This window comes from Sinocyclocheilus grahami, unplaced genomic scaffold (genome assembly GCF_001515645.1).
Source record: "Sinocyclocheilus grahami isolate Dianchi unplaced genomic scaffold, SAMN03320097.WGS_v1.1 scaffold384.1, whole genome shotgun sequence".
Classification (NCBI taxonomy): Eukaryota; Metazoa; Chordata; class Actinopteri; order Cypriniformes; family Cyprinidae; genus Sinocyclocheilus; species Sinocyclocheilus grahami.
Genome location: NW_015505563.1, coordinates 302,582 through 315,048, shown reverse-complemented (window position 1 = coordinate 315,048; position 12,467 = coordinate 302,582). Strand labels below are relative to the sequence as shown.

General features: G+C 35.6%; 2 protein-coding genes across 4 annotated transcripts; both read left to right on the top strand.

Moving 5' to 3' along the window:
- The first annotated feature begins 447 nt into the window (after window positions 1–447).
- On the top strand, window positions 448–4,679 carry mapre1a (microtubule-associated protein, RP/EB family, member 1a). 3 transcript variants are annotated; one of them, XM_016231175.1, is made up of 8 exons: window positions 448–578; window positions 1,062–1,238; window positions 1,565–1,710; window positions 1,835–2,030; window positions 2,424–2,465; window positions 2,815–2,927; window positions 4,228–4,380; window positions 4,468–4,679. In XM_016231175.1, the coding sequence occupies exons 2-8, from the start codon at window positions 1,115–1,117 to the stop codon at window positions 4,516–4,518; spliced, it is 825 nt and encodes a 274-aa protein (XP_016086661.1). In that variant the 5' UTR covers window positions 448–578; window positions 1,062–1,114; the 3' UTR covers window positions 4,519–4,679. The 3 variants fall into 3 exon arrangements, with proteins under 3 accessions (XP_016086661.1, XP_016086660.1, XP_016086662.1); XM_016231174.1 differs by having other exon boundaries at window positions 1,059–1,238; XM_016231176.1 differs by lacking the exon at window positions 2,424–2,465 and having other exon boundaries at window positions 1,059–1,238.
- A 2,535-nt stretch (window positions 4,680–7,214) lies between these two features.
- On the top strand, window positions 7,215–11,863 carry LOC107549944 (organic solute transporter subunit alpha). Its single transcript, XM_016231123.1, is given in 8 exon segments — window positions 7,215–7,227; window positions 8,877–8,996; window positions 9,662–9,813; window positions 9,893–9,966; window positions 10,064–10,219; window positions 10,322–10,433; window positions 11,067–11,319; window positions 11,433–11,863. Coding segments are annotated over 8 exon segments (1,311 nt in total).
- The last annotated feature ends 604 nt before the right edge of the window (window positions 11,864–12,467 follow it).

Sequence of the window (12,467 nt, the reverse complement as noted above, 5' to 3'; positions counted from 1 at the left end):
TTAATATCTTAATTTTTTTTATCCCTGGTTTAGTAATGTGCTAAGAAGCGTGAGATGAACTACTCCAATACATTAAAATTTAGTTTAATAAAAATAATAATTAATAGATGAGATAAGGTAATAGAATAGGTAACTCAATGATAGAAACATAACCAACAGGAAATTGAAAATAACATGTACATTATACATACACACATAAGTGTGTGTGTGAGTGATTTAGATTAGTAAAATACAGCCTACATACCATAATTATTTTTTTTTCATTGTATTTTTATGGTATTACATTTACCAAAACTGTTGATTTCTTTCAACTTTAGTTTTTGGTTTTATGCGTTTAATGGTGACTTTAATTTAGTTGATTATTACTTTTATTTTGACAAATGGAAGTAGTTAGCAAAATGTTTATTTCCAATAGGCGAATGCTGACTTTTATTTTGACATCTGTGATTAGTTAGTAAGCGTCTGCTGTGGTTTCAGGCTTACAGCGCTTTCCCCAGGCCAGCCTGCTGCAGAAGCGGCACTTTACGAACGACACGCCGCTGAGCTGCAGCCCCGTTCACTCACATCCAGAACCAAATGTAAGAGAAAGGCGTTGATTTGATCTGTGACACGCACAACAGAAACACTTTACAGAAAATCAATACTTTATTGATAGTGTTGGTCATTTGGACGATAAATGTCATTTAATGTTATGATTTAAATGTTCAGCAGTTAAAACGACAACTGTTAAAACGTAATAACGTAGAGCATAAACTGTTTATATGAATAACGTTGCCCTGTTAAAAATTCTGACAGATTAACGTTAGTTGAGCGGAGTGTTAAATCTGAAGCCTAAAAAGTTAACAAGAAACACGCTTTTTCAAATAAAGATCAGATTTTTATCCCGTAAGTAATGTACTCGATTTTGACCGTAAACTCTAAGATGGATGTAAATATACAGCCACATTAAAGTGACTGATTAAATAGGAAGTAGATGATGATGTAGCTGGGCTGAAGGGTGTGAATGTGTGTTTAAGGAAATGAGGCTTTAACTATTTTCCCACAACCTCTCTGTCCAGCAGCTTCAGCGGAAAAGTGTCACCATCCGCTTCAAATCATCGGTTTTGTCCCAGCCATGGCTGCTGTGAACGTGTACTCGACTTCAGTGACAAGTGAAAACCTCAGCCGCCATGACATGCTCACATGGATAAACGAGTCTTTACAGATGAGCCATGCCAAGATCGAGCAACTGTGCTCAGGTCAGTGACCAGCTGTCTGGTCCTTTCATTTCACACACCCAACTTGAGCATCATTCAATTACTGACAGAGTTACGTGAGATAGACGTAAAGCCTAGTTTGCATTTTGACCATAAAGATTACATATAATAATGGGTCATAGATTGACTTTTTCTTTACTTTTTCATTTGCATGCTGAATTTGTCGCTGTCTGAGTTTGTGAGGGAATGGACACAGATAGTACAGTGCAGGGGGGTGAAAGGGGCTTTTGTTTGGGTTGGCCTTTTTCTCTTTTAATTCTGAAATATTTTGTTATTTACTGACTATGTCTTTAATAATGTGTTTTAAGGTGCTGCTTACTGTCAATTCATGGACATGCTGTTCCCGTCATGTATTCCACTGAAGAAAGTCAAATTCCAGGCCAAACTTGAGCACGAATACATCCATAACTTCAAACTCCTTCAAGCCAGCTTCAAAAAGATGGGAGTTAGCAAAGTATGTCAACCAGTTAAATTCATTAGCATACAAATTATGCATTCCATTTTGCTACACACAATATATTCATAATGTACAATATGTGAAGTGGAACTACTTTGTAACATTTTACGTCTCTGTGCAGATTATTCCTGTTGACAAGCTTGTGAAGGGCAAGTTCCAGGATAACTTTGAGTTTGTGCAATGGTTTAAGAAGTTCTTCGATGCAAATTATGATGGGAAAGAATATGATCCGGTGGCAGCTCGACAGGGACAAGAAATGCCCACCAATCAGAGTCCAGCAGCAGCTACAGCTAACAAACCAAAGAAACCCAGCTCGGGTAAGGAGAAAGACCAACCCAGGAAGTTCTCAGTACCATTTCAGCCTTTTTTAGGCTTATCCTTATAGTTAAAATGGCACACATAAATGTCCAAATAATATTAAATGAATGTTAAATATTCAATTAATTGTAATAAATAATTATCAACTTATCAGTGTTTTTTGGTTCATATATTCCTAGTTCATATAGAGACTAGCGTTATTGTCGGAAGCTAGCTGTCTTAATGCTAACAGGTGCATGACAGCTGCAGCTGTTATGGATTTTGAGGCCAAAATATGTGGGTGTGACCCAGTCACTCACCAGTGGGCCAGTCCTACATGCTTTAGCTGCTTTTACATGTGTGAGAATAACTGAGCCTTTCAATGCCTGTGCATGGATTTCTGTTCGCTTCAGACACGGGCATCACACCTGCAGTCAAGCCAATGGCCCCTGTTGGTAAGATATTGAGAACTGTGAGTTTTAGTTCAAGCACATTGTCTACAAGGTTGCTTCACCTGGGTATTTTTCCTCACATAATGGTGATTCCTACATTTCCAAGTACTGCACATTTTAAAAGAACAGTCATGCAGGTCTCTTTTGGGTCTATGGCATTTGTTGGTGGAATTATTCTAAAACAACTATAATTTTTCTTTACGTTCCTTTTTTTATTATTTCAGCTTCAATATATGAAATAAAACCTTTTAATTTATTCAGTTGGTCAGTTTGAGGCTAGAATTGACCCTTATCCTCGAGGCAGGTTGATGAGGATGTATAACAAGGTGATGGATGTGTTCTTGATGTTCAGCTCCACAGCGTTCAGCCACAACACCTAAATCTGCACCAAAAACAGCTCCAGCTGCAACGCGAGGCACAGCAACAGGCGGCGGTGATGAAGAGAAGGGAGCACTCACTCAGATGGTAAGACTTTACAAAAAACAGTACATGAGAAGGATAAATGCATTTACATTTTACAATTAAATTTTTTTGGATAGTTGTTTTTTTAATTATATTCAATTTCATATTATATAAAATAATATAATATAATATAATAATTTTTTTTTTTTTTATATTTCCATAAATAATATTTGTATTAATATATTTTAATAATAATAATAGTTATTAGTACTGGTAGCGATAGTTGGGTCAATATCACTGTAGGGTGCCTTTTGGTGTCCTGTACATAAATAACTAATTTGCCATGATAACTTAAAATAAAAATGACTATGAAAGGGTGTGTTATATTAAGCTAAGTTTTTATATTCATAACAAAAGTATTACTTGGCTCTTTAGATACATTTTCTTGATTTTTTTTGTTTGTTTTGTTTTGATTTGTGTAAGAGGATGCGTGTTATTTTGCTATGTCCCATGCACTGCTCATTAAATTTGAATGATAGTAGAAATATCGTCAAATCATAAAATAAATTTTAAAAAAATCTATTTTTAATATTGTTAAATAAGAGATTACTCAATTTGAGTGTATTGATCATTTGGTACTAAAAACTATATTTTTATTTAATAAAAAAATAAGAGTTTGTCCATGTCCCTTGAATGGTTGTCCACTATTGGAGAATCCGCCCCTTTAAGAAAAGGCCATCCCCTTTAGTGACATCAGGACAACAGATTATTTTCTCTTCAGTGGCAGGAATTTCATTGGCTGAGGTTAGTAAGTTGGTGACTTTTCAATTGACAAATTTTCTTTGAGTTTGCTGAACATGTCCACCCTGACAGGCATAAAATATGCCAGAAGTGATTTGAATACAGTATTTTCAAAATATGTAAGTTTAATTATACCAAATTCTCTTCAACAACCAGACTAAATATTTAGCTAGTCACAGTTTGTTGTAAGCTAATATGCTAATTGAAGCTCAAAATGTCCACCCTGTCGGCCACTTAGACTCGATAGAGTGGACGTAAACATGACAGGGTGGACATGTTATGGTTTATGCTTCAAATAATGACCCATAATTATCTAAAAAAATAATGTGTGGGAGCTCGGCAAATATGTTTCTATAATACTTGAGTGTCTACTATTTATGATATGACATAAAGCAAATGGGAAATTAAAACCAAAATGTGAGTAGTGTGAGGGTTGAAAGGCACTCTATGGTGATATTGACCCAGTTAGTAGTTATTTATTGTTGTTGTTGCCGCCATCATTATCATTATTAATATTATATAAAATTAGTTGTCTTTTTTTTTTTTTTGCTCATCTGGGCAGATAAACGACCTGAAGGCCACTATTGCTGACATGGAAAAGGAAAGGGATTTCTACTTTGGCAAACTGAGAAACATCGAGCTCATCTGCCAAGAGAAAGAGGGTGAGGGTGATCCAGAACTGCAAAGGATTGTGGATATCCTGTACGCCACAGATGTAAGTGTAAATCGTATTGTTTAAAGCAAGTCTCATACTAAACTGTCTTCAGCCCGCTGAGTTCTGTGGTTTTCTGTCTTTCAACAGGAAGGTTTTGTAAATCCAGAAGATGAGGTGGGAGAACCAGAGGAGTTTTGACCAATCCAGGGGTGACTGTTTTTTAAAAAATGACCCTGCTGGACACACAAATGTACATACTGGCTGATTCCTGCTGTTGTGCTGCACTTGCCTTTGGTCCATCATTTTGGACTTTGACTTTTGAATGTCCTTTTTATTCAGGGAAGTTCTATACCTTGAATTATCAGCTTTTTTTATTGACCATCAAAACAAAATTATTTTTGTGAATGAAAAATAAAGTACTTCTCAAAGGCTGTTTGTATAAAGCAGTCCACTGAGTTCTGACTCACCAGTGACTAAACATACCCAAGATATTTTATTCAAACATGAGAAAGCTTTTCTGATCCATTCATTATGTAGTAAAAAAAACAAAACATACAGCAGTCAGGTATGCTTTGTTGATATCTAGTTTCTGATCAGTACATTTGACTGCTAGTTGACCAGTTGTGAGTGAAGTTCACTTCCTCTAATAAGCTCTGAAGCAGGATGTGTGTCAACCTTTTGCATTTCCCTTTCACAAGCACATGAGACCATGAGGAACCACTTGACAGTCATGAGAGGCTTTGGGTTTGTCTTTACTGGCCAAAGCTGTTGAGCTGCAAATACCACCATCTTCAGGCAGCTTTTGATGCAAAATCGGAGAAAGTTAGGCCGTTTTTTTTGTTTCATGCTTTATTTTACATTCAGCATCCTGCTTTTGCTATGTATTAAAACCATATACTGCAAAAAAAGTACTTAATTTGTGACTTTTGCAAACAAGCAAAATGTGTTGTAAATCAGTCCACATTTTATAATTAGGAAGCAGTCATTTTTCCCATGGTTTTGACTTTCTGGGCATTTGAGAAACCGTGGGCTGGTCATGACAAGGTTTGATGTCCAGCTTTTGGAGTCCAGGAACCTCCTCCCCTGCTTGAATCATGCGGAACACCTCTGGAAAAGAGAGGGACGGCGGCTCCGCGATCGCATCTGCGGCATCTGCCTCCTTCTCTCGAGCCGCCTCCACATCATTCTGCTGCTCCATCGGTGTATTTGCCGATCGCCACAGCTCTATTTAAGACAATTCAAAGCCATTTATAATTTAACTCAGGTCGCTCCTCGGAGATTTAGTGATCAAATGTGATGTACCTGTTGCTGAAGAAAACTTTCCAGTAGCCTAAATTGTGTTTATGCTATTGTGCAAAAAATGTTTCACTTCCAAAATTGCAGGATTAAGCCCTTTGATGCAGCGTTACATTTTACTTAAATTGCTAGCACGTGCTTATTTATTAAATCTAAATACGTTATTATTATTAGGAAAAGCTCAATTTGAAGGAATCCTGCCTTCTGCCACTCGACTTCCGGGTACATCTCCAACCCGTCCTCCAATCACTGATTTTAATATAAAAGTCCCTCAGTCAAACGCACTACAGGTCGATAAAACCGTTTTTATCTTTTGTATTTTACACACATTTTTACATATTATTCTAAATATTACTACTAAAAGTTCAGTGCACAAAGTTAAATGCGGTATTTTGTTTACTTATTGTTTTTATTTGTGTGTCGGATTCCTTTTCTGACTTTAAATCCAAAGAATGACTCAAACCATTTCAGCCTTTAAGTATGCGTCATGTTAAATTAGTAGTTATTATCCAGTATAATTCTTAAAAAATATAGCCTTATATATATATATATATGTATAGCAAGGGGGATAGGCTATATATATATTCTTATTGAGATTTCTGTACTTGTCATTTTTTTCATAATACAGGTGCATCTCAATAAATTAGGTTGAGATAGTGAATTGGTGGGTTTTTGTTAAATGTGAGCCAAAATCATCACAATTAAAAGAACTAAAGACTTAAACTACTTCAGTCTGTGTACATTGAATTTATTTAATACACAAGTTTCACAATTTGAGTTGAATTACTGAAATAAATGAACTTTTCCACGACATTCTAATTTATTGAGATGCACCTGTACGTTTTAAAAATTGGTGATACTGTGTTTGGCATGCATAAAGTATGGTGAATATATATATATTATTATATTATTATTATATTACGACTATAATATATATTTATATAGCCTGAATGCACTGTAAGTCGCTTTGGATAAAAGCGTCTGCTAAATGCATATATTATTATTATAAATTATATAAGCTTTTTTAGGCCTAATACATTTGTCCCAGATTATCAAATTCAGGCAGATTTTTTATTTTTTTGGCACAAAAACAGTAATAGGTGTGGCATGTCTCCTCTGGGTATAATATCTAAATTATTTCTTCTGGTGTGGTTAGAAAACATCTTTTAAATGTGAGCCAAAATCATCACAATTAAAAGAACTAAAGACTTAAACTACTTCAGTCTGTGTACATTGAATTTATTTAATACACAAGTTTCACAATTTGAGTTGAATTACTGAAATAAATGAACTTTTCCACGACATTCTAATTTATTGAGATGCACCTGTACGTTTTAAAAATTGGTGATACTGTGTTTGGCATGCATAAAGTATGGTGAATATATATATATTATTATATTATTATTATATTACGACTATAATATATATTTATATAGCCTGAATGCACTGTAAGTCGCTTTGGATAAAAGCGTCTGCTAAATGCATATATTATTATTATAAATTATATAAGCTTTTTTAGGCCTAATACATTTGTCCCAGATTATCAAATTCAGGCAGATTTTTTATTTTTTTGGCACAAAAACAGTAATAGGTGTGGCATGTCTCCTCTGGGTATAATATCTAAATTATTTCTTCTGGTGTGGTTAGAAAACATCTTAGGGATTTCAGAAAAGTCTAATGTGTTGATCTAATGTGTTAGATATCGAAATAAATCACTGTCATCTGAGTTCTTTAGCTAAACACAGCTAAAATGCTTCCTAGCAGTGGTCATCCTTCACAAAACTTAACATCTACCACAGTTTTATCATAGGTACAATGCAAAATGTTTCAATACAAGCAGTTCAATCAAATTGAATTTATGCAATATTTCAAACCTTTAACCCATGGGACAAAATCAGCCCACCGTCCACAACAGTTTAAAATCAGTCCTATTCCGTGCAAAAAAAATGCAGATTTGGCAACCCTGCATCCAACACGAGCTGCATCCAAAGTAATTTAAATTGTCTGCAAATTGATAGAGGCTCCCTGATGGGCGAAAATTATATTCAATATTATTATGTTTGTGGGAGCAGGTCAGAAATTCAGTGGGAGCGGGATAAACAAAACAGTCCCGTGCAGGGCTTTAATACAAAAACGCACACAATGAATGGCAACTGTAGAAAGCAAAAGCCGAATCCAGGACATTTTGGCTGATTTAGAAATCCTGGCTGGATGCATTTTTTAGGTCCAAAAAGAGGACATGTCCGGGGAAAAGAGGACGTATGGTCACCCTAGATTACTCGAATTCACCCGATATGCACTGACTTTCTAGGACACACACACATAGAGTTAGTTAGCATTTAGCATGGTCTGTGGCAGACTTTAATGTCAATGCAACAAAATTCAACAAAGTTAATGTTTAGTGATATAAATCGTAGAGAAAATATTGTCTTTTTGCTCTATTTCGCAAAGCCATGTTGTGCATCTTGAAAACAGTTTCTTCGTTCCTAAATGAAGCAGTTTTGAATGAATGGACTGAATAAATGACTCAGCGAATCAGTTATTAAGACAGGAGCTTACTGCCACCTGCTGGCAATTTTAGTCTCATTTTAAAGGCATTCTATTTTTTCTAGCATTTCTTATTTCTGCATTCTAAAGTTTATATTTAAAACATTCATCTCATAATATTATTTATGCAGTTTGTAAGTAGGCCTACAAATTATAATTAATTATACAATACACGCCTCTTAAAAAAACTGAAGCCACTTAGCCAATGTAACGTTTATTTTATTAGAAGTGTATCCCGTGTATTCAAACACATACATTAATGTCAGATATCCACTCACCCTAGAACTGCCCTGCCAAGTAACATCAAACAATAACTGGGAAATTACAAAATTGCAAAATCACTTTTTATAGGCAGATAATGGTTTGCTACATATTTTATCATTCCTTCAAATTGTTTTTTTAAAGAACTGTATTAGAAATGTTTACACATTTCCCATGTACTGTATTCCAAGCATAAAAGAAGAGGTTGTCTGAGATAGAACAGACCTGTGGGAGGATGGACTTGGCCCTCTACCTGTCACCCTACCTGTGTTTAAGTCAATCATTAATAAGTGAGCTCGGAAAGACACCCCTTATGCAATAGGAAGCCACCTTGGTATAGATTCATCATAACTCTTTATACACAGTTGCCTATTTATCTGAGCAACTGGGGTTTGTGCCTAAACTGATAACAGATAAGTGGGTATTCACTTAGTTTGACCCTGACATCTAAGGGCTCCTAATTGAAATTCTTGTGTTTCGTGTGTTTTTCTGATTTCACTGAACAATGGGGAAAGCAGACAACTGCACATTCATGGGAGGTGGGATTCCTCTGTCATCTGAGTTCTTTAAAGGTAAGAGATTTAACACCATGATGAAAGGTGCAAATGTATCAAGCTGAACGATGTCTGCTGTGTGCTGCTTGTCGAGCCTGTTACAATGCTGACAGTAATTTTCCATGGATAATGACAGAAATGACAGTATGTTGTGATGTAAGACATGGATGATTATATGCTGTACAATTTGTATATGCAGTGAAATAGACAACACAGATGAAACTGCTCACCAGTCAACAATATCCACTATTTGAGTCATCTAGCATTGTTTCCTAACTTTTACCTTAATTTTCACTTGTTTTCAGGATTATTACCTCAAAAGTGGTCTAAAATGTGGCTAGTTTGACCAGATGTATTATTTTAGATACATGAATTGGAACCAGGATTGGAAATTATGTCTGTTTGAGCTTCTTTTTAGCACATCAACAAAGGTTCTATATTGGCATTGATGGCTCCATGAAGAACTTTTAACATCCATGGAACCTTTCCATTGTATTAAAAGTTTTATTGTGGTGGAAATAGGTTCTTTAGATTATTAAAATATTCTTCTAAAAAGGATTCTTGTAAGAACTGTTAATTGAAAAAATATTTTGGGAACCTAAAATGGTTCTTATATTGCATTGCTGTAAAAATGCCCCAAAGCTTTATTTTAAAGAGTTTGGTTTTGTTTGTTCTGCTTATAGTGATCAAGAATGATCTCTGGCTGTTCCTCCTTCCTGCTGTGTTTGCTGTGCTTCTTCTTGCTCTCTTCATGGAGGAGATCGGCTTCTTTCTGCGTCATGTCCCCTCTCAGCAGCGTAGACGTCTCAGCCTGTGGATCTTGGGAATATATCCAGTAAAGCAGTACCTTCTCATTCAATCCATTCATTTCATTCCTTTAGTTATCCTTTGGTGACATTTTCTTTCTTTGACAGGTCTTCGGGATGACATCTATCATTGCGCTATACGTTCCACGCTCCTCATCTCTGTGCAATTTCATTGCATCTCTGTGAGTGACTTTTGACTTCCACAGTTGTAATCAAATTGCACGTAGAGATCCGAATGGCCAGTTCTATCTGTATGGATTGTTTTGTATTTCTTGGCAGTTATCACTCCATTACACTCTTGAAGTTCATGGGTCTTATCAAAGACTTCTTTGGTGGAAAGACTCGCATGCTGGAAATGTTAGCAGGGGAGCAGGTGTCTCCAAACCCCTTCCCTTGCTGTTGCTGCTGCTGTCTTCCTCTCTTCAACATCAACAAGTACTTCACATACACCTGCATACATTTTTTACTTGAAGAAAATTGATAATAATTGGTGTGTTTCATTATAACAGGGGCATCTGAATTTTTGTATTCCATTAGGACCAGCGTGGGCTGGATGATGGCTGCTGTTCTTCAGCTCTCTGTGGTCAGAACAGTCCTGTTCTTCCTCACTCTTGTCCTCTGGACTGATGAGCAATACGACTATGGGGATGTGAGTACAATACTATTGTTCTATGCTTACTATTAGTGCAATATTTTATGATAGACCTATAAAGTTAGAAGATTTGATTCAACTAAAATTAATAAATATCTTCTTCAAGATAACAAAATGTTTCTTGAATAGTTCTATTCATAAGGTGCTTAAGCATTATCTTTTATTTGGAGTATACTATAGGTCAAAAGTTTGGAATTATTTTTTAAGGTTTTTTAAAGTCTGCGTTTATTTGATCAAAAAATACAGTAAAACATCAGTTTTTTTGCTTAAAATTTTGTGGAAACTGTGATATATTTTATTTACGTTTTACACAAAAATATTAAACAAAAATGTTTTTCAACATTGATAATAATAAGAGATATTTCTTGAGAGCCAAATCAGTGTATTAAATGATTTCTGAAAGATCATGTGACACTGAAGACTGGAGAAAAGCTGCAGGAAAAATTAAACAGGAATAAATTACATTTTAAAATCCATTATATTACATAAAAAATTAGTGATTGACATGACCAGTGATATTTTTAGAATTGGCTGTGTGGCAGGGTTTTCACTGGTTTAGGGGGGAAAAAGTAGATTTGGCTTATTTTCTGAACTACTATTATGTGACTCTTCATTATCTGTTTCTCTTAGGTGAATTCAGTTAATCTCAACATGTATGTCAACGCCATCATTGCCATATCCACGTTTCTGTCTTTCTATGGCTACTTGCTGTTTTATAAAGCCACAAAAAGGGCATTGCCTGGATATGGTCTTCAAGCCAAGTTTATTTGCATCATTGTCATCCTGGTCCTTTGTGGACTACAGAGTGGAATTCTGGAGACCATGGGTGCGCTGAATGTCATCCCCTGCACTCCTCCCTTCTCTGACCTGTTTCGGTCTCAATGTAAGATTCATAAAACATTACTATTGATTTCCCAAAAGTTTTTGGATCTGGAATCTGGTAAACATCCAATTTAATTCTTTCATTTGGTCTCTCTTTCCTGTGATCTCTTTAAGTAATCTACCACTATTCTGTAATTGTGGAGATGTTCTGCATCAGCCTCTTTGCACATCACACATTCCGGAAAGTTGAACCCTGTCATGACGAGGGTGAAGAAATAGAAGTCGATGTCCTAAGAGTTCTCAATGAAAAGGCCATTCAGACAGAAGATGAGCTGCCAATCGCTGTGCAGCTCTCCTCTCAAGAAGACGATCCATGCCATTCTAACCTCGGATACAATAGTGACAGTGAAGACAGCCTCTGTAAAATTGAACACGCACCACTGGACCGCTTCCCCTTCCTCTTACAGCACAGACTGCAAACTGTGGCAAACACTGAGAAAGTGTGTACTACACCACCTGAAGAATCCATGAGTGTGGACCGGCCGACAATTACTGTCAGTGCTGAAATTAACCATGTTAACAATGGTGATGTTACTGTTGTATAGAAGAAAAAGAGTGAAAAAATGTATATATTTGTAGTCTTATACTTTAGTTGTGACATTATTCCATTTTATATGTCTGTGACTCCACTGAGGCCAGGAAACTAAATTAAGGTATTTAAAAGTGCAGTCTTATGAAATGTAAATCTCACCAGCATAACAAGATTTTATTGCTTGTAATCTCTAATATAGTACCTTAAGTTTACTGTTAAAGTCCCCCTGTAGTCAAATATTTTATCCCTTAAAACTTATCTTTGATCATCAAAATGACATGTTTAAATGTTTTTTCTTGTGAAAATAATTTTCTCATGCCTTAAAATAGCTTGAATGTAACTCTACACCTGTTTTTATACAGTCTATGCTCTACACCCTTGCCTCATTTACTATACGCGGATCTACAAACCCAATTCCAAAAAAGTTGGGACACTGTACAAATTGTGAGTAAAAAAGGAATGGAATAATTTACAAATCTCATAAACTTATATTTTATTCACAATAGAATATAGATAACATATCAAATGTTGAAAGTGAGACATTTTGAAATGTCATGCCAAATATTGGCTCATTTTGGATTTCATGAGAGCTACACATTCCAAAAAAGGTGGGACAG